The sequence below is a fragment of the Psittacula echo genome (genome assembly GCF_963264785.1).
Source record: "Psittacula echo genome assembly, chromosome: 1".
Lineage (NCBI taxonomy): Eukaryota > Metazoa > Chordata > Aves > Psittaciformes > Psittacidae > Psittacula > Psittacula echo.
The window spans coordinates 158,569,759-158,597,090 of record NC_137735.1 but is presented as its reverse complement, the minus strand read 5'-3'; the positions used below and the strand labels follow the sequence as shown (position 1 = coordinate 158,597,090).

Genomic DNA, 27,332 nt, shown 5'->3' with positions numbered 1-27,332 from the left:
GTCAGATGGTGAACAGGCCAACATAGCTCACACACCACAGCATCTATTAATAGGCCTGACTCCCTTTTGCAATGTCAACTGTAACATTAATCCTTGTTTTAAATCACAGTGTCTCAAATATCAGCTGCTACTAGTTGTACAGTTGTCTCTCAGTTTATATCAGAGAGCCCAATGGAGTCTTTTGAAGGACCTAGTAAGGTTAGCAGGGCTAACTTCTTAGAAGTCCCCACAATAAATGATTTCTCTTCAGAGGACGAAGATGTTAAACCTGATATTAAACATCGTTTCTCTCCACTTCCCCGAAGGCGGAATTCTGCTTCTTCTTCGGAGGAGGAGGCAGAAACCCCCACCACCATCTCAAGAAAAGTTTCATTTGCTGATGCATTTGGGTTTGATCTCGTGTCTGTTAAAGAGTTCGATACCTGGGAAGTTCCAAACACAAGTCTAAACGACAGCATAGAAGATGAAGTTTTCCCTCAGGAGGAATATTTTTTCTCCCAACAGTTTATGTTGCCTGCTTCACAAGAAGAACTTTTGCAAAAAGTGAGAGAGCAGAAAGTACTGTTGGAGTCAGTCGTGTTCCTGCCTGGGATTACCTGTATGAACGGCGTTATACGAGTCCTCAATGTATCCTTTGAAAAACTGGTGTATGTTCGAATGACACTGAATAACTGGCTCAGTTATTACGATATCCTCGCAGAGTTCATGCCTAATTCTTGTGGTAGTGAAACTGATCAGTTCTGCTTTAAGATTTCTTTGGTGCCTCCCTACCAGAAAGATGGAGCTAAGGTGGAGTTCTGTATACGCTACGAGACATCGGTGGGTACCTTCTGGGCAAACAACGACGACAAAAATTACATACTGATTTGTCACAAGAAAGAAACTGTGTCCAAGGTGGATAATAAACCACACAAAGAGAATACTGATAGGCAACTTAAAGGCTGCTTAAAGACGACACAAAGCAGGTGAGGTTACACCTTAAGTTTTGCTAATTCACAATGGAGCTGACTAATTCTAACTTTCTAAGCGTGCTTGCTGGAGCTAAGGCTGCTCATGCTGGTTTCTTCTGTTGGTTTTTTTTTCCTAATGATAAATTAGATCAAGACTGTTTTTTTTGTAAAACTCTTGTGTATATCAGCCAGAAGTTTTCTGCAGACAGATTGGTTGGGTTCATACTTTTAATAGATGGCATGCATGCCTCTCAATCGAAAAGTAGTGTGAAAGACTATGAATTATGGGCTGTGTACTGATTTTGATCTCTGTAGGGTATAAATTGAGCTGACACGAGTGAGAGCTTTGCTCCAGACTGAGGTAGCTATACAGTTAAAACACTTTACATCCACTTCCTTAGTGAGGCAACAAAAGTTTGAAAGGTTTTTCACATGATTTATTTCAGGGTTCATTTTGTACATGCAATTATTGAAACAGAAATTACGCTGGTGGTTCAGGAAGCTGATAACTTAGGGAAAGGTCTTGTTGTAATTAGAATAGCTGGTACTAACTTTTCTGCAAGTGGTTGGGCTATTCTGGAAGTTGTATATTATGGTAATAATTCCTTTTTCCTGCCACTGGTTGATGTTTCTATTTCTCAAATGGTGAAGTGAATAATGATTTATAAGGCAGGATTGGTAATTATTAAAGAAAAATATATAGAATTTCTCTCAGTTATATTATTCTAATTAAATGTAGGCAAGAACTATGTTAATTAGAAAGTGGCAGTGGTTAACTTATAACTTAACCACACATAAACAGAAACACTCAGGAATAATAACTTTTGGCTTCTTACTCTGTTTTAAATTTCTTCCTGTAAGCAAAACAATGTTGCCTCTGCAAAAACTTGAGTCTCAATTTTTTGCTCACCAAATTTGCTACAAATCAGTCGGAGTTCTGCAGAACCAAATCTTTATGTTCTCTGCAGTGGCCTTTGCAATACTTAGATCCTAGAACTGCATCCATGTTCAGGTTTTAGTTCCTATACTCTTTCCAAGCCAGGCAGTGCTGTTTTATTTCCCTGGTGTTCTCCTACTGGACTGAGCTGGTGGGGAAGTGGGAACAAAACTGCAGCAGTGGTGGGAGCTTAAGGAGAAAGGAGACAGCCAGGGCTTCCCCCGTGCAGAAACTCCCTTCCCAAAACCCAGACTCAGGGTGCCGAGGGCCTCTGCCAGCCCTAATGCTGCGCATCAGCCCTGTGAAGAGAGGTACGCAATATGGCTTAGTGCCTGCATTAACACTATGGTGTAAGAGCAGCTCTGGGGCTAACCTGAGGCTGGATTCATAGCCAGCCCACAAAGCTATCCTGATAAGTGCCACTTGGTCCAGCTCTGGGGTCACCATGATGGTGCTTCCATGAGGGAACATCCCAGTAAATCAGAGCAGAGGGAACCTCCCAGTACATCAGAGCAGAGGAAACCAAGCCTTTACCTGCCATGTGGTTAGATCCTGACATTTGTGCCTGGTTCGGTACATCATTTCTGTCCTTCAAGAAATGTCACACGACCCATTCTGGGTAAATAAGATAGCCTGAGATTCCCTGAAGAAGGGCCATGATATCAAATACCACAGCATATGCAGGCAGTGTGACTTCAGCCTGAGTTCAGGTAGCCCACATAGAGCAGATGATGGACATGGAGAGTCTTAACTTATGTGAGCCCTGGGCTTCCAGGGGCTTTCAGGATTGACCTACAAATTTGGGTACAATTGGACTTCTAAGGTCAAAGGACTCCTAAAAGCTTAAGTCCCTGAAGTCTCCTGTGACATGCCTAATGCTAGCACAAGTTGTAGAAGCATTTCTTCTGGGGCATCCTCTTTTACAAGTATATGCTAAATTTATTACATGTAAGTCAGACAGAGTTTTTAAAAAAAATGAGAAATGAGATAATATATCTACTCCTTAACATGAAATTACCTTGTCTGTAATCAGAGTGCAAAGTTTTCTCCTTCCGTATCAGCCTGCAGAGGAATATATATATGTCTGTGTACATGCATATATATGTATATATAGGTATATGTGCATAGTTGCTCATATATACACATACATGCATGTATATTTGTGACATTAAAGCCAAAGTGGTCAGATTCTTGTTTACATTAAGATCTGTTACACGTTTTTGGCAAATAGTTAACTGTTTCAAGGCCCTCTTTAGTGGTAGATGGATGTAAAGAGTCTTTACAGTAAATGCAAAAATGAAGGTATTTTTGGAACATGGTTTCAGTGGTTGCCAAGGCTTCTGATAGACTGTTCTGGCAGATTGTAATCCAGGACCAATTTTATGCTACAGGGACTTCATTGACTTCACAGGAGTTACAGCTTTCACCAGTGTAAATGAGGTCAGCATCAGGGCCTTTCATTTCAAAAGAACTAAGATGCCAACCTCCACTGCTCACTTGTTTTTCAAAGTGTCTTTGTACATGTTGCCCCTTTGAGTGAGGAGGAACACCCTGCAGATATCTGCAAAAGTACCTCATTATTCTCCTTCAGACCCTCATTAAAACTCCTTTGCTTTGATGCCTAGAAAAAAGCGCAAGAAAAACAAACCCCCCAAAACTGGCAAAGTGAGGCTGCTGATGTGCTATGACTCCTTCATATCACGTTGAACAGTGCTGCCTGTTTCCCAGCTCTACTCCACCAGCCCAACTCCCTCTCACCTCGTGTGTTATGTTCAGATAATAAGCTCTGCAGCGTTTATGTACGCTGTGCTGGATGTTTATAGAACACTTAGCAAAGTGGGAGTCCTGGACCACAACTAGCTTGTCCTAGGAGCTGCAGCAATGCAAACATATACACTAGAGTCATAACAATTTTACCTACAGTTCACACAAGAGATACACAGATAAGGACTATTCTTATCCATGCCTATGAGCTGGACATCTAAAAATTAAAGATTCCTTTATAGCAATCTGAATAGAAGAGTATTTTAACAGGACACTTATTTAGGCCCCTGTTTAAAATTTAAAAACCTGTTATCACTTTTTTTTTCTTAATTTAATCTTAGCTCTGAGATATTTATACGTGCTCTTAAAATGTGCAATTTACCTCTTCACTTGAAAAATAGGATTGTTAAAGAATTATGTTTTTTTAAGCAGAGAGTTTGATACACTCTAGGGCATACTTGTGTGTCTCATTAAATGTCGTTAGTGAGGATTAGTTGCATTAGTTAAGTGAAAGGAATAATATGCACTTTCAGAGGAAGTTACTGAGGAAACACAATATAACTGTATCATGTTACCCTTAAGAATATGAGCCAGGACAAAGTTGTGTGAATGAGGGCAATGGGATGGCTTCTGACATCATTATTAAGAACTCAAATAAAAATGGATTTAACCCTAAAAAGTTGCACTGAAAAAGATGATAGTGAAAAGCAAAACTGCATGGAGTAATTAATACTGAAAACTGTCTAGATTTAGATATTCAGAACCACATGACTTAAAACCCTGCCTGTTCATTCCATATTTCCTTTGCTTTTGCTTCTCTGTCTAGGCATGAACAAATAGTCATCTCTTAACATTTCAGAAAGTATTTGCTTGTAAATGCATTTTTCCAAGCTAAAATTCTTTCCAACCTAAATGTTAGCAGTTCTTGTAGTCTTCAAAAAAAGGATTCATAGGCACAAAATAAAGTTGGAAAAGATAACATTTGAATTAATTAATTTATGTCTTAGTCTATGTGAAATTGTGCATTTAACTTGCACACATTCATAAATATACTTTGGGAAAAAAACTTAAGGCTGTCACTCAAAAACAAAGTGCTTCTGTCAGTAAATAGCCCTGAGTTCTATTGTATATTACATTCAGAAAAATGTAAATTAATTGTATCAGCTCCACTCTTATCTCTTTTTGTTTGACTCTCGTGCTTTTGCGACATGGATAATGATTCTGAATACAAATTTCTCCTGGTCGTCAGGTTTGGACCACATGATTTTGATGTGGACCCCAGGCTCCTGCATCGCTCTGATCAGACAGGGACTGGTTTTGTGTTGCATGAGGCAAACTCCTGTAGATCATGCTGCACGGCGCAGTGATAACGACCTGCAAACCATTTGCCCCGTCACTGGTGAGGCTGCGCCCCATTTCTGTGCTTGGTCCTGGTTTGCCACCTGTCAAGAGAGCAGCGGGAGCAAGAGCACAAGGAAAATGGCTGATAAGCACAAGACTTGTTTTACAAAAGGGTAAAATGTGCATTTGGACTCCTATCCTCTGACAAGGAAGGGAGAAGCTACTGGTTTTATCAGAACTGTTAGAGTTATCCTCTTCTTAGCACTCTGAGTCCCCAAGTGTGTCACTCTGAACTGATGTTGGTCCTGTGCTTTTTTTTGTAATTGCTAGACTGTACCTCTCTTTGAATGGTAGTGCATCAATTCCCTTCCCTTCATGGTGCCACTTTAAAACAGAACACAAAATAGGGCAATGTCTTGTACTAGAGCTGCTCTATGTGCAATGTGTGATGAGAAGGAAGAGTTAAAAACCCCGCGTCTGTGGGTTGACAATGCTGACTTCTGGAGCATAAATACTGAATGGTCTTAAGAGCAATTGACAGTGAGAGAACTTCTGTGCATGGGTACTCTCCCATCTTCAATTGCTGCCTCATCCCTTTCTGAGGGAAGGCAAAGGAAGTAACTTGCTGAAGATTCAGCCTGGCAGGACTGCTCTGTGCTCAGCCAGTTTTCCCCAGGCAGATGGCAGAGCAGTGCCTAGGTTGTCCCAAGAAATGCAGTTCTGCATCGGCTCTTCTTGGCCTTTCGCACAACCCCATGATGTAATTAAAAAAATCCAAGACTTCTGAGTTAGATGTTTGGAAATAGTTTCGCATGTACTTCGCTACAACTGTATTATTCCCAGATGGTCCATTTAAAATATGCATTTAAATTATGCTCCTCTTTAATCCTTGTTGCTTTGATTACTGCACATCATAATCAGAAAGGGGAAAGGAGAGCAGAAAAGGTGTTAAAAAACACATCTTCTTTGTGTACTGCTATTTAATCTCAGTGTTGTTTCTGACATCCCAAGTCACAAGTTACACCTTGATCAGCATACAGATATGGGATTTGACTAAAGTTTATTACTATTATTAGGAAGTGACTGCAGTCACTGTTTTTGCCAGGAGAGCAGCTGCTTGAGAAGCTATCCATTCACAGGGAGCCAGCTAAAAGCGGCCCTCCTCTGCTGTTCAATATGATTTAGTATTCCCAGCCCTTCTCTTGCCTCCTGGTCATTGCTAGTTTTGCCATGCAGAAGTCTTTGTCTTGTAGAAGTAGGTAGCACTGGCACCAAAATAAGACTTCTTCAAGTACTTGAAGACTTGATTATCAGGGACACAGGATAAATATTTAAGGTGATCAAAAATATACTATTCAAACAAAAGGGGTAAAAGCAAGCTGTGGAACTGAGGCTGAGTATTAGGAATGCTTCTTAATAGGGACTCTAGAGTAATCTTTTAGGAAATTGCTGCGGCTTAACTCTCCAAAGTCATTTAAAAAAAGCTAAGATAAACCACTTTAAAAATGTTCTACCGGGAACAAACCTACTTGGCCAGGAACTATGCTCAATGGTCCTTTTTTTTCCTATCTGTTTAATCATAATATTTCAAAATCTGGGCATACTTACTATTTGAAGTATGAAATATATTAAAGACCCTAAAGATAGATATCTAAGTTAATGGCATAAAGCTTTGAATGCTATCACAGAAATGCTGAAGAAACAGGTGGAAATTATGGATGAGAATGGCATGCACAGAGCAAATAGACACCTGCTAACCATAGAATCATAGAATAGTTAGGGTTGGAAAGGACCTTGAGATCATCTGGTTCCAACCCCCCTGCCATGGGCAGGGACACCCCACACTAAACCAAGCCACCCAAGGCTCTGTCCAACCTGACCTTGAACACCGCCAGGGATGGAGCATTCACAACCTCCCTGGGCAACCCATTCCAGTGCCTCACCACCATCACAGTAAAGAACTTCTTCCTTATATCCAATCTAAACTTCCCCTGTTTAAGTTTGAACCCGTTACCCCTTGTCCTGTCACTACAGTCCCTGATGAAGAGTCCATCCCCAGCATCCTTGTAGGCCCCCTTCAGATACTGGAAGGCTGCTATGAGGTCTCCACGCAGCCTTCTCTTCTCCAGGCTGAACAGCCCCAACTTTCTCAGCCTGTCTCCATACAGGAGGTGCTCCAGTCCCCTGATCATCCTCGTGGCCTCCTCTGGACTTGTTCCAACAGTTCCATGTCCTTTTTATGTTGAGGACACCAGAACTGCACACAATACTGCAAGTGAGGTCTCACGAGAGCAGAGTAGAGGGGCAGGATCACCTCCTTCGACCTGCTGGTCACGCTCTTCTTGATGCAGCCCAGGATACGGTTGGCTTTCTGGGCTGCGAGCGCACACTGAAGCCGGCTCATGTTCATTTTCTCATTGACCAACTCCCCCAAGTCCTTCTCTGCAGGGCTGCTCTGAATCTCTTCTCTGCCCAACCTGTAGCTGTACCTACAGTCTCCTAGTTAGAGAGTACCTGAAGATGGAAAAACAGTCTTATTTTTCCTTTTGCTGTTTGTGAACTGTGCTACTCATGTTTTAGCACATTATCCATTTATTGCACTAAAAATATAAAAAGAAGCCTCTAAATTTTTAAGTATCAACATATGAAAATAGCATGTTGCTTTACTGGCAGTCTTGGTGCAGTATTTATTCTGGATCTTAGTATCAGTGGTTTCTCATTCACTTCCATGACCTGCTTTCGAAACTGTTCTCACCAATGTTACAGAACAGAAATTCGTGCTATAAAACTTTTTCACTTGTTTGCATAGAACTATATAAACCTGATGCTTTGTATCATTTCTCAACCACATGGTAAGTTCTTGTAATTATAGATGCATTGCTTGGCTTTACACATGTAAAGTATTTGTTTTCTTTTTTTGCCATTGCTACTATTTCATCAGCTTATTTGAATATGCCAGTACTGTAACACTATTGCAACTGACTCTTAAAGCTCTTTAATGCAGCAACTGTCTTGATCCTGCAGTAGGCACAATAAATAATTTAATAAACACCAGGAGTTTCACTGGACTTTGTAGAACTCTGCATGTGTAAAATTATCCTTGAATGTCAATATTTACAGGACTAGAGCTTAGTTCTACGCTCTTTCAGATCACTGATTAAGAACCTTCAGACAAATAGAATATATTGCTCAATGAACCCCTATATTCCTTTGTTTAGTGACTCTTTTGTTGAGGGAGATATCTGTTTTACAGATTGAACTATTCTGGTAATGACCATTTCAATACTCCTGTCCACTGTTCAGGTATTACAGTTCATAAATGTTCAGTTGGGAAAAAATGTTTCATTACATTCACCTTGACTTGGCTAAATGTTAGTCTTGAAAAGATGTTTAAAGTCAGTGAAACATTAACTGAGAGCACTGGAGTCATATTTAATCAATGCATTCACTACCAGTGTCATTTGAGCTGTTTATTCTGATTATGAACTTTAAGCTGTGATCCAGGCACAGTGCTGCAGCTTTGAAATTGAAGCAATTGATTCAGCTGTACTGGAAGTCCAGAGAACCAGTCACCCAGCACATTTTTTGAAATAAAATGTGGATTATCTTCTCAGTTAGGAAAAAAGTGGAAAAAACAGTCCAAACAAATACTTTGCAAGTTAAATGCAGTCCCTGCCTTAAGGCAAAGGAAGAGAAAGACCTTTTAAACGCCATGTGAGCATGTTAGAAGTGGCTATTTGATCCCCAGGCCTTCAGTTGACACACAAGAAAACAGTAGTTGATTTGCCAAAGCATAATGGGGGGCTTGGTTTTCTAAGTGTCTCTCCACTCTCCTCCTGATCTGTGGAATCAGGTGATACTCTGACACTAAACCCAAAGATTTATTGCTGCTGGTTACTAATAGTCCTTAAAGAACACTGGAGAGTACTGAGCTATGCAAATGAATGTGAACTGAGTGAAGCTGATAGGTTTTTCTCTACCTTATACTTAGGTGCACCAAGTGGCTTTGAATTTACATGTTGCTTTGATGCATAATAATTGACCCTGCAATAATGTTTATGGTTGCTGGATGATAAACATAAGATGTTCAAGCCTGGGTCACTTCATGTTGAGGTAGAGGGCTGAGGAGTTTGTCAGTCCTCCTCTCTCCCCATCTACCCTAGTAAATGTGCAACAGTGTCTCCTAGGTTATATTACATGTCTTCCTGATAAAAATATTGATACCTATTCCACAGCTGCCTTCTTCCTGTATGGCAGTAAGATAACATGTGAAAATAAAAATAAAGGTTATAGAAGTCTCTTGTCATGGTAACAACTGGGAATTTTGTCCTATTGAGATATTTACTGAATTTACAATGCTTTCCAAGATTTAGATTATAGTTGTCCTTTCTCAAGAATGACTGGCTAAGTCTTTTTGGTGGTCACCTGTTCTGTTCTCCTCCCCAGGGGTGGTACCTGTGTCTTAGTCTCACCTGGGTGCCATCTATCTAGATGTCTCTCTAAGGCATCTGTCACCTTTTTACATAGGTATCTCAGCGTGCTGCAGTCAGCTTCCAGAAAATGACTCTTTACTGGCACGCCAGTAGGGAACCGCTCCTTCTGTATTTTTTCCATGTGAGGGAAAGACCAAGTGTGACACAGGGTAATGTCTTTTTCTTATTGGATGTATCCAAAAACTTGAGAGAAGTTCAAGACCCATTGATGGTACTTGCTTTACTCTCCTGTCTTTTAAAACAGTGGGAGAAAGAAGCAAGAGAACAGAGGGGCTTTACTCCCAGCTCCTTTCTACAACACCGTTTTGATATTTGATCATGCCACTAGTGGGCAAAAAGAAGCATATTCTCTTACCTTAGGCCAAACTTGAGTCCTGACTCACTTTTTCCTCTTTTTCAACAGCTTGGCTCTGGAGATAGGCATCTCAATAGTAAGGGCTGCATTACTAATTCTCAATGGAGCTGTCAATAGATCTTCTAATGTTGTTCAGGGGACTCTTTCCTAAAGAAATTCTTTGGTTTTGAAGTAGTTAACCCATTCATCAAAGGACTTAAAACAATTTTCTGATCAATGCATGTATAAAACAGCTGCGGAACAAGATTTCTGAACTGGCTTCTTTTCAACATATTGGAATAAGGTACAAGAATCATGACAGAGCTATAGAGGAATCTGAAAAAAAATATAATCTTCCTGTTTATAATTGCTGTAACAATTCAGTTACAGTTGAGGTATAACTGACTTACTAGGCATGGGGGTTTCTGCAGTCTTCATACCTATAGCCACAAGATTTGCGGATAGACAGGGCTACATTAAAGGTTCAAGCCTGGCATGAAACTGGTGTTGAGCCCCTGTTTAGACTGTCTGGCACTAAAAGCTTCAAACAGACAGATATAAATCTATGTTAAAAAAAATAATGTACGAATGTTTTGCCATTAAAACTCAAGGTCTTTTTTAATGAGCTTGAAAATAAAGACTAATTTCTTGGGACTCTGTTTGCTTTGAGGCTATGATTATTCTCATCCCAAACCAGGCCAATGCATTTTGTTCTGTGCCACCTACGTCCCCGCTTCAATCATAAACTAAGACTGAAAAATGAAAATATTAGTAATTGGAAAATATAATCCCCTGGATAGCACCAATCCAATAATCTTAATAAAAATAGGTTTATTGCAAACATTGCCTGAACCCAACTGGGAATTATCTTTTCAGAAAAATACTCGAACTCCCTTACAGCTGCTCTCTTGATCAATTGTCGCTCTTGATACTATTAATGATCATACTATATACCACTTATTCTGAGCATTCTTTTTCCACTTTTCTTTCCAAACTTCCTTTCCAATTTCTCCTTCTTTAGAAGTTACTGACAGTCCTTTACTGTCCTTTTGCAGACCTACCTTTTCTTCTCTTCTGGTGTCAGCCCTTTAGATGAGGTGGCCAAAACTAAATGGTATTTATTTCCTCAAGGTGGAGAAATACTATGAATCAATATTCTCTTCCTCAGGTTTCAAACATTAAAGTAGATGTTCTACTGTTTTCATGCAAGATACCTGTGAAGGTTGCTGGACTGACTCTCCTGATAATGCAATCTTCTATTCATAGCCTAGTTTCAAAATGGTAGCCGCAGTTCAAGCCTCCATTTCCATGCCAGCATGCAAATATCCTCACCTACGCTCTAATAATGAGTGGGTCACTCTGTGTCCCTGCCTCTTTCCTTTGTGTCCTGACTATCAACAAGGGAGCTAATTAGTGTCAGTCCTGTTTGTTTGGTGACACCTATTTATTAAGAACAAGATTGAGCCTTCCCTAACACTGCTGGTAGTTGAAGGTCATGTAAGGAAATCAATCTTGTCGAGATTTGTAATAAGGGCTCTGATTTTACCTACAGCTTCATTCTAATAGGATCGCTCGTAATGGCATAATACTTTAAAATATTATTCAGTAATTTCTATTTAATGTTCACTCAGCTATTCCTTTATGGCTGCTGATTTTTCTTCACAGTTTTTGTTTTAATTTCTGAATCTTTTCCTGTGTGGTCTCAATCAGTTTGGAATCTAACAATGTAATTTAAATTATTATTTTCTGCATTGTTTAAATGAAATTATTTTACTCTTGTGATTATATTTGTTAAATAGTTCCTGAAAAAAAGAACCACATATAAACAGAAGGCAATGATACTGCCATGCATGACATGTAACAGTAATGTCATGGTTCAGGTGTACATAATACAACATCTCCACAAGCAGGGGTCATTTGAAGCCAAAATGCTTTTAGGTAGGATTTGGCTATTTTCAGGTTAAAGCCACCTGGCAGGTAGAAATTCAGGTGTGTATATTCAGGGCCCAGAACTGAGGAATGGTGTTCACTGAGCTTCCGTCACCCTCTGCTTTGTTGGCAGCACAGACAGCAATGCTCCATGCCATGCTCCATGCCATGCTCCATGCCATGCTCACGCTGTGATTTGCAGTCTTCGTCTGTCTGTAATTTGTGCAGCTGTTGGTTTCTGCTGTACCTAAAGTCTAGCTCCCAGGACTCTACCTTGAGTTTTTGCAGGAGGCAGTTATTTCAACCCCACACTGCACTTCTGCCCAGCACCAGCAGTTTCCAGCGGGGCTGTGATGCCCTGCCCAGCATTAAGATCAGCTTCCCTTAACAGTATGTAAAAGCTTGAAAATGACTTAGAGTGTTTCCCGAAAAGGTGGTACAGCTGCTTCCATAGTTTCCTTGCAACTTTCTTTCAGAACCACTTTACTGCTTCTCCCCCCCACTAATGGATTTGGTACTTCAGAGCTCACACATGCTGCAGTGTTGACACTGACTGCCTTTTGCTGGTTGCCATCCTTGCACTGTGCTCACTTTGTCCTCTCCTCCAAACACTGGGCAGACTCTCCCCAGTTCTGATTTTAAATGCCCAGCACTTCTGCCTTCTGTCCAGCCATAATTCTGTGTCCAGTTGTTTAGTGCTTTTCCTAGGGTCTAATATTTGAATTTTATTTCATTGGGCTTTAGCCCAGTGTCCTATCTTTAAAGAGCAGAGAGCCATTTAATCTGCTCCTGAAGTAATGCCACTTTTCTTGTATTTTCTTCATATGTACCATAGTCTATCACAGCACTTCTTGTAGGGTGCACATATTTTCTTATGCACCCTAATCTTCATATGCTGCACATCTGGTTCAAATGATTGAAAACCTTTAGCAATCATAAAAAGCCTTATTGTGCATTTAGATTATTCTTAAGAAAAGAATGTATTTCCTTAATTTCTAGCAAATTCTTATCAATACCTTTATATGCAAATTGCTATAAAGATAAGCTATTCTTATCTAATTGTTTCTAGGAGTTTAAGACTGTCTCAGCAGGAGTTGCTGAGGGATGAAACTTCTAATGATGATTTAAAGCAGTGAAGTGTGTAGGCTGAAACTGAAATAATTATTGCTGTAACCCTCTAAGCACTCTAAGTTCCTCAGGAGAAAATACTTCACTCAGAACAGACCCTGAACAACAAAATGCTAAAAAAGTAAAATAAAAAGAAAAGAAAAAAAAAAAAAGAAAAAAAAAAAGACAAGACACTCTTGGAGCAAGATGATAATTTAGAACTAGAATCAGTATAATGTGAGGATGTTCTCAACAACTGCTCACAAATGCATCAGACATCACAATTAAAAAGGAATAATAATTATGGCCCCATTCTAAAGTATGTAATATTCTATTCCATTCAATAAGACATGAACACTTTAAAACCATCAGTGTAATCCACAAACCTATATTTACAACATTAAACTGGATGTTCTGCCTTTTCAATAACTGTCATCTCATCTCTATTATTTTCACCTCAGACTCTAATTGTTTCTTTTATAGGAGCTAACCTACCAGTGTCCTTGGCAGTACAGTTTATGGCTCATGCATTTACAGTAATTGTTTGGGCAATTTGCCACACAGTATAACAATCTTCACATCACAATCAGTTTTTATAATAAACAGCATTAGTTGTGAAAAATACGAGCGATGCATGATTCTTATGGTAGACAAAGGGCACTGAAGATGCCCTTTAGGAAATGAAAGGAAAATGCTCAGGCCTTGAACTGCTTGAGAAAAATACTGATGTCACAATAGAGCTAATTAACTTGATGGTACAAACAAGAGGGGTAAGGGCCTTGCATTCATTAGTGTCAATTCCAAATGAGAGCATACCGTTCATAAAAATAATATTCTGCCTTTGTTTAGACAAAACGTGCAGGTAAACAAATCAGAAATAAGCAGCATTTCCTGCAATAACCATGATTTTGCTCCTTAGCTTTATCAAGTCTCTTTCCCTTCTTTAGCCACAGGGAGCTCAAAACCCGCGTAAGTACAACTTGCAGGTAGACCTGCAGGCGAGGCCAGACCCAGCTGTGCACCAGCCAGGCTGGCTCCAGCATGGCCAGCGCTGCTGGCACTACGGGGCGCTGGAGCCTCCGTGCCTGGAGCTGGTCTGCTCCTGGGAAGCTGAGCACACACTTAATGACTTCTCTCCACAGCACATAGGTGGTTGCACATAAAGGTGTCCCACCGCATGCGGCTCTGCTGCAGGCATCCTGTGGCACATTTTTCAGGTGTCCAGAAATAAGAGGTCAAGCGCTGCTCAGTGGGGAGGCTGTCTGACACACCGCCAGCAGGCACAGTCTCCCACATTAGGAATTCTCCAGAGGAGAAATAAGGTATATGTTCCTTTATGCCAGTGCACAGGCTGTCAGCCTCCTTGTCATCTCCACAATACCTTACAGATCATGGCTTGTGCTGAGGTACAATGAGGCGAAGCCCCGGGAAGCACAAAGGTGGCTTCAAGCCAAGGTTGCACCTCCCCTTCTTGAGCTAGGCTGTGAGTTCTCTGGCAGCAGTAGGGCTTGAGACTAAAAACCACGTGAGAAAAGAAATTGTGCAGTGATTGTATTATAAGACCACAACTTAACAGCAGATAAGATGGTCGTCAATTTAAATCAGTAGGAGACTTGTCCCTGTAGTGAGTTTTGGACTGAGATTTATGCTGGCAAGAAATGAGTTTATCTTTGCTTGTTAAATATTCAGTTCATATATTCAGTGAGGAAGATGTAATAGAATTAACTATGCAGACACCATCACAAGAGAAGTCAAAATTTGCAGTTTAGAGAGTCACACCGGGATCCTGGTTGGCTCCCAATGGGTGTTCATCAGTTGTCATATGAAGACAGAGAGGTTAGGATGTGATTTGGGTCTAGATCCTGGAGGGTGATGGGATGTATCTTCAGTGGTAGTCTCACTATGGGAATGAGACCAGAATCAAGGTTATGTTTTTAATTTCTTTTTTTCAAGTACCATTTTTTTGCCATAGTACCAATTTTTTTTTTACCATCTTGCATTTTCTTCTCTCCATGATTTTTTTTTCTAATATTTTCTTCTCTGTTCCACTGGTATTTTAAGTCCAGGATAAATGGACCACTATTTATGATGTAATTTTCCAGTAAGCCAACTGCGGGGGGAGAGAGTTGTGTTAGTAAAAAAATGGATTGAATTCTTAGTCTACTGAGTCTTAGAAGCAATCTAATAGAACCTCAAAGCTCTGTTTAGAACTTTACATATACACAATCTTTCATACTGCTTCCCAAAATTCCTTCTTCCTTGAAAATATATTTTTCTGCAAGTTTATGGGTTTTGAATGGCATCGCATACAATAGTACAGAAGTTCAGAATTACATATGAAGAATTCTTCATTTACCTTCTTATCAATGTTCTTTTATCCCAAAAGGTCCAAACCTGTTACAGACTTCCTGCTTCCGATGTGCACATCCAATTAAAAATATTTTTTGTTGTTGCTTGGTTTTGATTTTGTTTGGTTTGGGTTGTTTTTTGTTTTGTTTTGGTTTGTTTTTAATAAGTGCATCTATTTTGTTCTAGGCTTCCTTTTGAAATGACATCTGTTGCTAATGATACAAAAAATGACTGAACCAAACTGCCAGCCCTTTCCGTTTCATGTGTCCCTTCTCTCTCCAGCTCTTTTGGGGTTACAGTTTTCTGCAGGATGCTTGTTTAGCTCCAGTGACACCTCAAACCTGGGCACTTACCTGCACTAATTTACTTTTAGCTCTTCTTCTTCTAGTGAAACATTGCTGACACATTTAACTACTTCTTTTCAAGGATCTCTTATGTTGTTTACATCCCAGTGGCATCATTCTTCAGCAAGGCTGGCTATTTTCAGCACGAGATCCAAAAGCGCTAGTTACATTGAAAGTTGCTGCTGTATAAGGCTCCTCCTCAATTGAGAAATCTGACCTGAAACTAAAATAGAATTACTGTTTGATTAGCGACTTATGTCTTGCCAGATCTTTTCACGAGGACATTTCAGCTTCACCTCAACTTCAGGGTAGAAAAGGATTGCTTTGATTTTGAATCCACTTTGAAGTACAAAACAGAAGCATGAAAGATTCTGTGAGACCCTAAGCCTATCTGGATTTAAAAATAAAATTATGTTGAAAACTTTTTCCCTCTTAAGTGTTTTTAACTAAATATTTGAGAAATGTATTCTTTAAATACTTTAATGTCCCCTTACGTCTTTAAATTTCAGGCTAAATAATATATTCCCACATTTTCTTTTAAATTTGAGATAGTATAAAATTGTTCAAGTTGCATTAAGAATTTTACAGGTATGTTTTCATCTTTCCATATTCTGTATTCCAACAATTCTAGCCTTTTCCCACACTCTGTAAAAGAAATATCTTGTGATTTCAATATCAAGGTCTAGCATAAGTGGATATAACACAGAACAGTGTGAATGGTGCTACTGGTTATACACAACTTTTGCCACATATTGGTATGTGAATTAAAACTATGGCAAGTTGCAACAACCTCACCAATCATGAAGAGATTGGTAGCTCCTGGCTATATTCCCAAACCTATTTCAGACCACACCAAAGCACCTGCTGTTCACAGTGAAATATGTGCTCCCTAAAGCATAACTCTGAGGGCATGTATCTGTATAGGAGCACTTTAAATAAGGCTAGACTGGGACTATAGGACCATGATGTCTTAACTCTTGGGAAATGTGTTGCATAATCTCATTCACAAAACTGTATCCCTGTTTCCATACCAAGACCTTCTCAATTTCTTGTGCCTGGTACTTTCACCGAAAAATAGCAAGATATACTTTTTCAGTGCTTACAGATCTTCTTTCAAGATTCCACAACAAACGTTTTTGTGAGCTCTTTCTACTAGTACATTAACAGAGTCTTGCTGCCTAATATCTTTTCTGCCTTCTCAGTATTTACCCCTTTGCTGTAAGAGTAGAGGGCATTTATTTCTCCTCTTGCTAGGCTGAAAATAGAAATACTCAATTTGTCTCCTTGCTTAATATAGATTTTTCATCCTGCCAGTCTTCCTGTAGTCATCTTCTGCACCTGTTCCAGTTTGAACTAATCTTTTTTGAACATCGTATACAAATGTCTTGGAGGAGTTCTTACTAGTGCCTGGTACTGCGACATGAATATTTCCTGTAAATCCTTCATTACTGGGAAACCCATCTCTGACACATTACTGGAGAACTTGTTGCCACTGCCATCTCACACTTGGAAATGTTTTCTGCCAAGAACAAACTCAGATTTTTCTTGTTTTAAAGTTTCTTCCAATTTCAGAGCCCTCATTTTGTGGCAGAAACTCTAGTCCCTTAATGTATAACCTGGCACTTTATAATTTTGTTTTTTCATCCCATGTCTATTATTTTGATCCTCCAGGCCTCCTATTTCATTCAATCCTCCTCTGTGTTGATGATGCCTCCCAACGTCCTATCTGCCACAGATTTAATTTAACTTTGACTTTTTGTGCCTTGGTCTGTAATAACGTGACTGAGTAAGGCTGATTACACGACCGGTCCTCTCCAGTTCCCCAGTGATGTCTGCCAGCTCCGTGCAGCCCAGCTCATGGGACCTCACTTGGCACCAAGCCTGTCTCCCACCACCCAGCTCTTGTACTCATCTCCCTCTTCTTCAGTTTAATTAACAAATTTCCCATGTGGCTACACAACAAATGCTTTAATGAAGTCCAGATAGATTTGATAGCTGATTTTTAGACAAGGGAAATATAGTAATCTTAGCAAAGACAGATATTATCAGGTGAGTCTGGCATTTTTATGCCATTTTTCATTTATCTCTATTTATTCTCTCATTAAGTTTTGTTCTAAATCTTTTGTGAAAACTTTTTGATGACACCTAGGTCTGTAGTTGCCTCAACACTACTTCTCTTTTTTCCTCTAAAAACAGCTACTACTTTTCCTAGTCTTCTGAGACTGTTGCGGTAGTATCAAGGCTAATTTGGTAGATCTGAATAGCAAATAGTTTAAACCAATGTGTGATTCCCTGTTTTGGGTCTCTCAGTATTTTGGGTTGGAGATTATCTGCTCCTCTTAATTGGATCATATTTAACCACCAAGTTCTGCTCCCAGACTGGGTGAAATAATATAATTTTCTAAATCTCTGTTCCTCTCAGTTGTGCCCTGTACAATCTCTGTTCCTACAAGATTCTGCCCCACTACTAGCACTGTGGTAAAAAAAGCTTAGGAGAAGTATTTGACTGTGGAGTTATACATAGATTACCTGAAATCTTCATCAAACTTCTAAAAAAATCCTATTTACCCTAAGAAGACTAAGTCCAGAGGCTTGACATGTCTTATTTTATCCAAACCCTTTCTGAAGTCAAAAATGTACTGTTTATTGGCTAAATGATTTTTTTCCTTATCACTTAGATGCTGTCTATCTACTCCTCACATCTTTAGGTTTCAAGTTTAACATTCCCTGGGATGCCAATTCAACATAACTTTGGGACTTCCTCTGCATAATGTCCACCAACTTTTCAGTCTTCTCAGTCCTACTAAGTGGTCCCTGAACTTCCATTTTGTTCTTTCTAAATACAAAATTATAGCGATGACCTGTTTTCATTCCTGATTTCTTTTTGTCACTCAGTTCAAGTGGATGATAATGCCACCAAGAATGAAGCATATGAGCATAAGGAGGTTTTCTTTGAAGCTGTTTGCTAGAAATTCTTAAATTCCTGATGTACTTTATGAGGATGTGTCTCAGCAGAAGGAGAAAAAGCAACCAAGCTTCTGCAGGTGTACGGATAGTTATGCTGGAAAGGAACTACAGCAGCTGATAACATGGATTTTTCTAACTTTCATTGCTGTTAGAATGGCTGGACCACTTAAAGATAACAGGAGACATTTTTAAACAGAACACAATTTTTGTGCCTCTCACTATAAAATGCAGGCACTTTTAGACCACTTTCCATAACACAGCAAGATAATTAATTTATAAACGAAATGTTTAATTAATATTACAATTTAAAAATTACTCGTGGAATTCTGATAGGGAGCTAGGAACTTTTCAGAGATATATGGAGAAAAAAAGTCAGTCAAAAATCATACTAACTAGAGAAACACTTTCTAATTGCCACTGTTTGATGAAGAGTCTAATTTTTATCAGGTTTTGGGAAGTATTTAATTCTTTAGGGTGTACATATATGTTTGAGATTGCTCTGTATTTGCATGCACTCATAGTATCAGCATCTTCATATCACTTCCTAGATTGAAGTAGTGCTGTTAAATGACTCAAAGGATTCTCAAAGACTTCAGTATTAGTATCCTCAATTCAGGTTAATTTTAGATTTCCCACTAGAATAATTACATGAGGACAGATATTCTCATGAACAAGTAAAATAAGGAAAATAGCTGTTACACTGACTTTCACTGTAGTGATGTATTTGCAGGATGGGTGTGCACAGAAAATGGGCTATAAGCCAGCAACCTTTATAAAATTCAGTGCAACATGCAAGAAGTTGTGTTACAAGCCTTGCCCTGTGGGTCCAGGCTGTGAAGCTTTAGCATCATTGCTGTTTATTACCTGTGTTGCAGCTGTGAAAACAGGCTTGCAGTCCAGGGGTCCAGATTCTACTAGAACAAGAGTTAAGGACAAATTCAACTCTATTCACAACAAAAGTAAAACTGAGGGGGTCAGGTCACACACTAACAGCCCCAGCCGCTGAAACTCAATAGCTACATTCCAGTTTGAATTTAGAGTTCCAAGGTGAGGTTCAGTCAGCTAATTTCGGTTATTTAAAACCTATCATTCCAGCATAAGGAAGTCACTCTAGGTTTCCCTATGGTCAGTCTCTTCCAGAGGCAGAAAAGCTCCATCTTACTTGTGATGCCCATGACAGAAGGAATAGATGTCCCTCTGGAAGTTTTAATCTGTCTGGTGATGGTAAGGGTGATGTACACTATTTCCTGAGCACAGCTAGATAAGGTTAACCCCATGCCAGCACATGCCCATAAGCATCCAGCTCTAAGCATCTTTATACCTGTTCATTTAAAGGTTTAGAAAATAGGTATTCCTTCTTGGCATCCTAATTCAAATGCTGTGTTTATATTTTACACTGAAAAGTTGTTAATAAAACCCCTCAAATAATCACCGCATAGGTAATACAGGGAACAGGGGACAGAATCCAGGACTGTTTTTTTTCTCCAAGGAATGAAAAACAAGCTAAAGACTAAGGTTCCTGCTTGTATATCCAACTTCAAGAGCAGTAAGCAAATCTGCCCTCCAGTTTCTCCCTAAATTGTCTACATCCTGGTAATTTGGTTATTCTTCGGATGCGTGTGCAGTGGGATTTTTAATCACATCAGGGTGTGGTAGAATCTGACAGTGTCTCTGCATCTTGGGTGCAAGTTCTGGCTGCCAGTAGACTATAAAGTCAGATATGGGCATTAACCTCTCCCCTCCTGGGAATGATTCTTAAAAGAAAACAGCATGTCAAAATCCATTCCTTTAAGAAATAGATGAGGGCCCCTTCTAGCAGCAAATGATGCCATCTCTGCTCCCCAAGTGTTGCATCCACACAGAATCATAGAATGGTTTGGGATGGAAAGGATCTTAAGATCATCCAGTTCCAACCCTGCTGCACATGGCTGAATGCTGCAGGTAGCCAGTTACATTGAAAGAAAAGCTTTGAGACACTCCTTTTTTTTGCCCCCACTGGATAGTAGTAGGAGGTTCTCTGCTGTATCCATGTGGTTTTGGGATCATTTTGGGTGGCTAACTCACTCATGCTTTATAGCTGTCTTGGCTCCTAATTCAGGGCTTTTACATACACCCTACTGGCACCTAAATACTTTAATGCATCTGTCTCATGGTTAAGCCCCAAGATACACAGTGCCTAGGGTTATGGAAGAAGGGAGCAGGTGGGTGAAAAAGATGCAAAAGAGAAAAAGAAAATTGGGAACAAGATGTTACAGTAAGACAAGCATTTAAATCATTAAAAAAAATTAAAATTGTATAAATATTAAGCAATAATGATTTACCTTAAACTCCCCACAGATCTATTGATAAGTAGGGTCTGGGTCTGCCAGCCTTTTCAGGATGAAATGCAGATTATAGCAACTGCTGGCGGGGGAAAGTACAACTTGGTGTGAGTAGGAGAGTGAGACATATGTGGAGGTTACGCAGGCACCAGAATTCAGGAGTGACATGACATTCATATGGATGGAAAGAATATTCAGCATTACTGAAATTAGTGCTGAAAAAGAACTGTTGAGAGAGTTTTAAATCTTGTGCTCCAAGCACAGCTTTGAACAACAAAAGGCCAAGAGGAAATTTAATAGGGCAGTGCAAATTACTCCAAGTATCCTCGTATAAGAACTTTACATCTTCCCCTGAGGTATCTGATGGTGGCCAGTGTCAGAGATCAGATGCTAGGCTAGCAGGATCTTCTGTCTGCTTTAGCCTGACAATCCCTATAAAGGCTGGATTTTAAGAAGTTGGTGACAGCCGATGTCTAGATTCTTTTAACAGAGTATAAATTTAGCATCCTCCTTCTGAATGAAGCATTTAGGTGGCAGAGTTAATGCTATATCAAGTCAAATGAAAGATGCTGTGAGAAAATAGAAGGGGAAAAGATTAATATTTGAAAATTAGAAAGTAATTTTCAGTAACAGAGGTGGACGGCTGGTTGACAAACGCATAAATTAAGACCTACCGAAAAAAATGGCTCCTCATAGAGAACTCATTAGCAGTGATCCAATAATTTACATTTTACATAAGTGACAATCTTTTTACATTCTTTTCCCCTTTCCACTAAAGGTTAATCCCTATAAGCACACAATTCAAACTGCTATCACTTTGCATTGATATCGATGAGGACTGCAGGTGCTCAGCATCTCTCTGTAGGTGTTTGTCATGTTGGACCTGGCCTTTGTTTTCACAGCCAGCAAAGCAACAGTAAAAATTGCACTGGCTGCAGGGAAGTAGAATTCATTCCTGCTGGCCAGGCACAGCTTAGCAACAGGATTTATACTGTATACACACAGGGAGAAGCTTTTGATTTATTTCAGGTAACAAAGATGTCTTTTTCCAGTGATCTCTGCCTACATACAAATATTAAAATAGGTATTGAAAAATACAAGCAAGAGAGAGGCGCAGTCTCTGGAACACATATATCCTTCCAGACCCTTGCCTGACCCCAAAGTTGTGCTCTCCTGTCACTGACCCATCTAATCACTTTTGTGCTGCTTTCTTAAAAAAGGCCTGGGAAAACCCATCAGCTTTGCCATGTAATCTGAAGGTCAACACATTTTCATTTTCTTGGCCAATTTTCTTTGACCAAGGCTTAATATTAGGTCATTCAAAAAAAAGCTATATTTTATAAAGCTGTTACTTTCGGTGTTTCAAACAGCATTCAAAATACTGTGTAATCAACTAATGGTCTTTATATCTGACTCTAAGAGGAATTTGAGCAATAATTTCTGCAGAATAACACATCAAGTTTCTTTTTCTTTAACAGCAAAGAAGAAATAGTGGCAACGTCTGACAATGACACATGGAATAATTCAAGGACTTCAGGTACAACACCCTGTTTAATTAGTTCTTCCTTGCTGCGCATGTTAATTAAAAAATAGTGTAACAAACAACCTCATGGAAATTGTTCAAGTATGTTTTGTTAACCCTTCAGGCACAAACATCCCAACAATTGTTTATTCACAAACAGAAGACAAAGACACCAAACCAGATAAAGAAAATAGAAGAGATAAAAATGCAGAATACAACCAGGGTAATCATGAAGATGATGAAAAAGAATTAGAGTTGCTGGTAAGTGTTATACAATTATATCTACAGTATTAAATGATTTGAATCCATTTACGCTTCAAAGCTGGTGAAATGCCCCCTTTTAACAGAGCTGACTGATGTACTAATTTACAAATGTAAAGCCCTGGTCTGTACTTTCATTGAGTCTCTAACTGATTCAACAATAGAAGGTGCTTTGATTTCAGCATAGTGCATCAACTTTTTCTGGTCTTAAATTAATGACTTCTCCATTTTACTTCTTTGCCAGAGTCTCTAAATGACAGTTTGAAGGAATTAGAAGAGTAATATTTCAAAAACCTGCCCTCCTAGAAAGTAGGATAGGAATATTCTTAAATAAATGCTTTGCATTTGGTAAAATTCTTATATTTATGGTACTGTTTGCTTCTGGGTTTTTTCAAAGGATAACTATGTAACATGCTATATGAGCAAAATAAATATATATATTCATATTAGCAGATTTTGAGATATCTGTATTTGACATTAGATTTTTTATAATAAATTTCACACTCAGTGAACATTCAATCTATTTGGATTTGTGTGTGTGTGTGCTTTGGCTTGCATTTTTCAGCATGAAAGAAAAAATGGCAATAAATGAGACACGTACAGCAATCTATTATTCTCAGTGTCTGTTCTCAGCTCATATCATTTGGGTGCATAGATTCATAATCATAGATTATAATAGCTATCACCTGTGAAAATGTGAATGCTGAATCAGACAGGAAAGGAAGATGAGAACCATTCTTTTTATTTTTTTTTTTATTGATAGAGAATAAATTCATCTTATTTGAATATAAATTTTTCTTATTTTTTACGTTACAAAAGTTGAAAATTGTTGCCTATTTTGGGACCCTTTTTTTTTTTTTAATGGTGAAACATAAAAAGGAGGACCTCTAAAATCCCTTGTTGCTCTCAGTCCACCCTGCTACAAAAAGCAGGATCAAATATAACCGTTTGTTTATCGATTGCCAGGATTGTCCATACAATAAATGAAGGGGGAGCTATAATTTAGATGTTAATTTGCACTATGCGCTCTTTAATGAATTAAACAATGAAGGCTTATAATAGATGGAAATGCAACCAAATCTTTGAAACGCGCAGGCATTGGCTCACAAGACAGCTGTGCAGTTGACAAGTAACATGAGCCTTATGTGAGAAGAAGGGGAAATCGTAAGATTTGCATATAATTATTGAGATCATGCAAATGTCAGTTATGAGGAGGGGAAAAAAACACAGGCATCTCACTGTTAAATTCTGACAGTTGGCATCACCGAAGAACTCAAATACACTTGAGCACTGGTTGGCAGAGGGTCATTAAAACAGAATTTGCAGAGACATTAGCTCCCTCACTTTTCTTTGAGTGACGTTTTACTATTAATAGTTTGCAGAGGCTTTGCAGAAAACATATTAATAAGAGAAACTGTAATGGGGGTATCTACAGCAAGTGCAAATGCATAAAGGGGTGCCCAAGAAGCTAGCCTCTAATTGATTAGCTGGTGCTATCAGTGTGACTATGCTAAAGTGAAAAGAGAGTGCAATGACAAGCAGGCATAGCTGAATAATACAATATGATATTTGGGAGCTAGGAGGGAGAGTGATTAGTTTCTGGCCTTTTACTTTGCTAATCTCATTTCCAACTCATGTCTTACCAGACTGTCTAAAAACAGTCTGGTTTGAAGCCTGTAAAATGGTCCCTGAGAGAAATGAAGCACAGATAATCCTTACAGTATTTGTCAGGGTGAAATGTGTCTTTGTTTTACTGGACAATACTGTACATTACCAGGCTTTGATGTACTATATCAATGCCCTTATTTAAGCACCAATCCTCCCCCCTCACCCCGCACCTCCCTCCCTCCAAACCTAGAACCAAATTTATACAAACTGAATTAGCCTCCCTTTAAGGAAATATTCTCTTCAGATTTAATTTGTATAAAATGCACTAGCAGCTTACTGAACTCATGAATAAAGAGAGGGTTCTGAATGCTATTTTATTTCCCGCTTCTTTCAACACCACCATAAAGCTCATTACCTATGTTAAAAAATACATACAATGCAAATTTTGCAAATGGTTTGGAACACGTTTCCATAAAAGCTTTGTTACTGAAAACAAAACTTTCCATAACAAAATCCTGCCTCCTTCATTAGGAATCTTTTTTCAAAAGCACTTTTTGATCATTCTTTTATGTCCTATTGTTTCAGCTAAATCAGCACTTCACAAGAACTACAGGTACCTCTTCCAGAGATGAAAGAAACTTGCACACAACAGAACCAGTTAATTTTCCAAGTGAAACTGAAAGACTGGAGGAAAAGCTAACCTGGACAGAAAGAAGCAGTCACTTGCACCCTGTGCCTATCAGTTCTTCATCTGAAAACACTTCACAAGGGATAAGAGAATTAAAAGATAAAGTTAAGTATTCCCTAAGAGATTATGATAGTCAGCCATCAGGGAAAGAAGCTGCTGCTGGCTCAGTAAACAGTGGTAAGCGGTCTTTGGAGTGTGTTGGTACCAACGAAAGCCTTTTATCAGCAAAATATTTTCCTGGGACAAAGCAGAATGAGGCTGTCGATATTACAGCTGCTGTCTCAAGCAGACAAGGAGAGAGCCACACAGATATTTCAAAAGGTGAAAGAGATAGTGCCTCGGGAAGTAAGATGATGGAGAGGTTATTCATCAGTGAGGATGATGTCGATACCCCGAAAGGGGCCTGTGAAACGAGGCCAGAAACCATTTCTCCAGAGCATGATGAATCCATGCAATTAAATGCATGCATAGCAGGGACACTGGATGGCAATGCTAATCCAGCTCCGGAGCACCAGGCGCTGCAAATGTCTCACCAAACTCTGGATTCATTGTTGTCAGGCGCTGACAAAAATGAAGGAAAAATCAAGATGATTGAAAGCAAAGTTCAGGTACACTTAAGAGGAGATTTATATGCCGACACTTTTGGATGTGCTGGTGTCTCAATAGATTCCACACAAAGCCAATACACACAAAAAAAAGGAGATGGTGAAATGTCAGGAAAGAACTATAACTCTGATGCAGGGAATGAGAAGAAAGTCATCGAAGTAGCGGACTTAACAATAATTGGTGAGGAGGAAGCACCCAAGCCTTTCAAGTCACATAGAAAACATGCCACCAAAGCATTGAACACAACACCTCTGTCAGCTGAAGACAACAAACAGGCACCCAGGTCTGCAGATTCCCTAGCATCCTTTCCAGAGGATGAAAGAAGAGCTGAAGACACACGGGAACACAGAGGATTCAGGAAGTTAAAAGACAGAGGGAACTCAGAACACACAAGTAAAGGAAGACTGATAGGAAAGGAAAGTGAAGCAAACCCCATAGAGTGGAGTTGGCAAGAAATGTGTAGCGAGGTTCGGTGGGGAGCAAGGGGGAGCGCAGGGCCTCGGAGTACGGCTTCCACAGGGGAGTTGTTTACCTGCCAGGAGGCAGAGAGTTGTAAAAAGTCTTCTGTCTCTGAGCAGGGTATTACAGCAGAAGCAGAGGCAGGTACAGCTTATATAATTAAAACAACATCAGAAAGTGCTCCAGAAAAAATGTCTGCCAGTGAAAAAGCAGTAATTGCTAAGCTACCTCAAGAGACTGCACTAAGTGACAGGCCCACAGAGGAAAAGGAAACAGCGTTTGATACACATGAAGGGAGAAATGATGGTTCACATTATGCTCTTTGTCAACTCAACACAGTGGGTGTATTATATGACACTGAATTTGAAAAGGAATCAGTTTTAGGTATTTATAATGCATGCGTACATGAAACACTGCAAGGAGAAACGATGTCTGTATGCAATAGCAGGGAAAAGCGTGCCAAAGCACAACCAGACATGGGCAATATTCTACCTGTAGGAGAAGCAGTAAAGGCTTCTTCCACAGGAAAGAAGGAGGATCTGAAGCACGGCTTGTGTTCAGAAGTATCTAAATGTCCCCTGAGCACCCAGAAGAACCTGTACAGTAAGAAAGCAGAAGAGCTCTATAGGGAAGAAAGCCACGTTGATGCACTTTCCCATTTAAATGCTAAAGCTGAAACAAAAATGCCACCTTCTGGTGCTAATACTGTGCCCAGCTACCATTATATAAGCTCTTCACTGACATCTTCTGAAATGTCCACTGTGACAGGAGACATGGAGCATCTGTATAGACACTTTGATAAGGTTGCTGCTGAGTCAGGCTATGATTTAAATCTAGCAAATGAAATGACATGTATTAATAAAAACCTATATCCTGAAGCTGAGAACAAAGAAGTAACTTCCACTTCAGAAATAGCAATTTCTAGAGAAGGAAGAGGAAGAAGTATGGGTCAATGTTTCCATCAAGCAGAGTTGAAACAGGAGAAGTCATGGAGTCCACAGGTTTTAATTAGTAAGCCTACAAAAGAAGCTGGAGGAACAGGCTTTCAATCTGTCCATTCGATAACTGAGGGGAAAACACCAAACTGGCTTGGTGACTCACAGAAGGAAAACCTGCACGCTTCTGATTCTGCAGGTATTTCTAACCAGAAGAGTGAAGCACCTGAGTTACCTAGTGAGTCTTCAGGTTTAAAACATGTTGCTTTCAAAATCTTTTATTTCTTCTTCTTTCTTCTTTTTGCTGCAACACTTTACCACTATGATTTGATGGTTTGTCTTGCACTCTACCTATTCTCCTTGTGTTGGCTATACTGCGGAGGAGGAAGAAGCAAAGAGTCTATCAAGAAGGAATAA

At 39.4% G+C, this 27,332-nt stretch overlaps 1 protein-coding gene across 1 annotated transcript; it reads left to right on the top strand.

Moving 5' to 3' along the window:
- Nucleotides 1-171: 171 nt before the first annotated feature.
- On the top strand, nucleotides 172-27,332 carry PPP1R3A (protein phosphatase 1 regulatory subunit 3A; the record flags this gene model as incomplete). Its single annotated transcript, XM_080628081.1, has 4 exons — nucleotides 172-965; nucleotides 22,315-22,373; nucleotides 22,483-22,619; nucleotides 24,813-27,332. The coding sequence occupies 4 exons, from the start codon at nucleotides 172-174 to the stop codon at nucleotides 27,330-27,332; spliced, it is 3,510 nt and encodes a 1,169-aa protein (XP_080484207.1).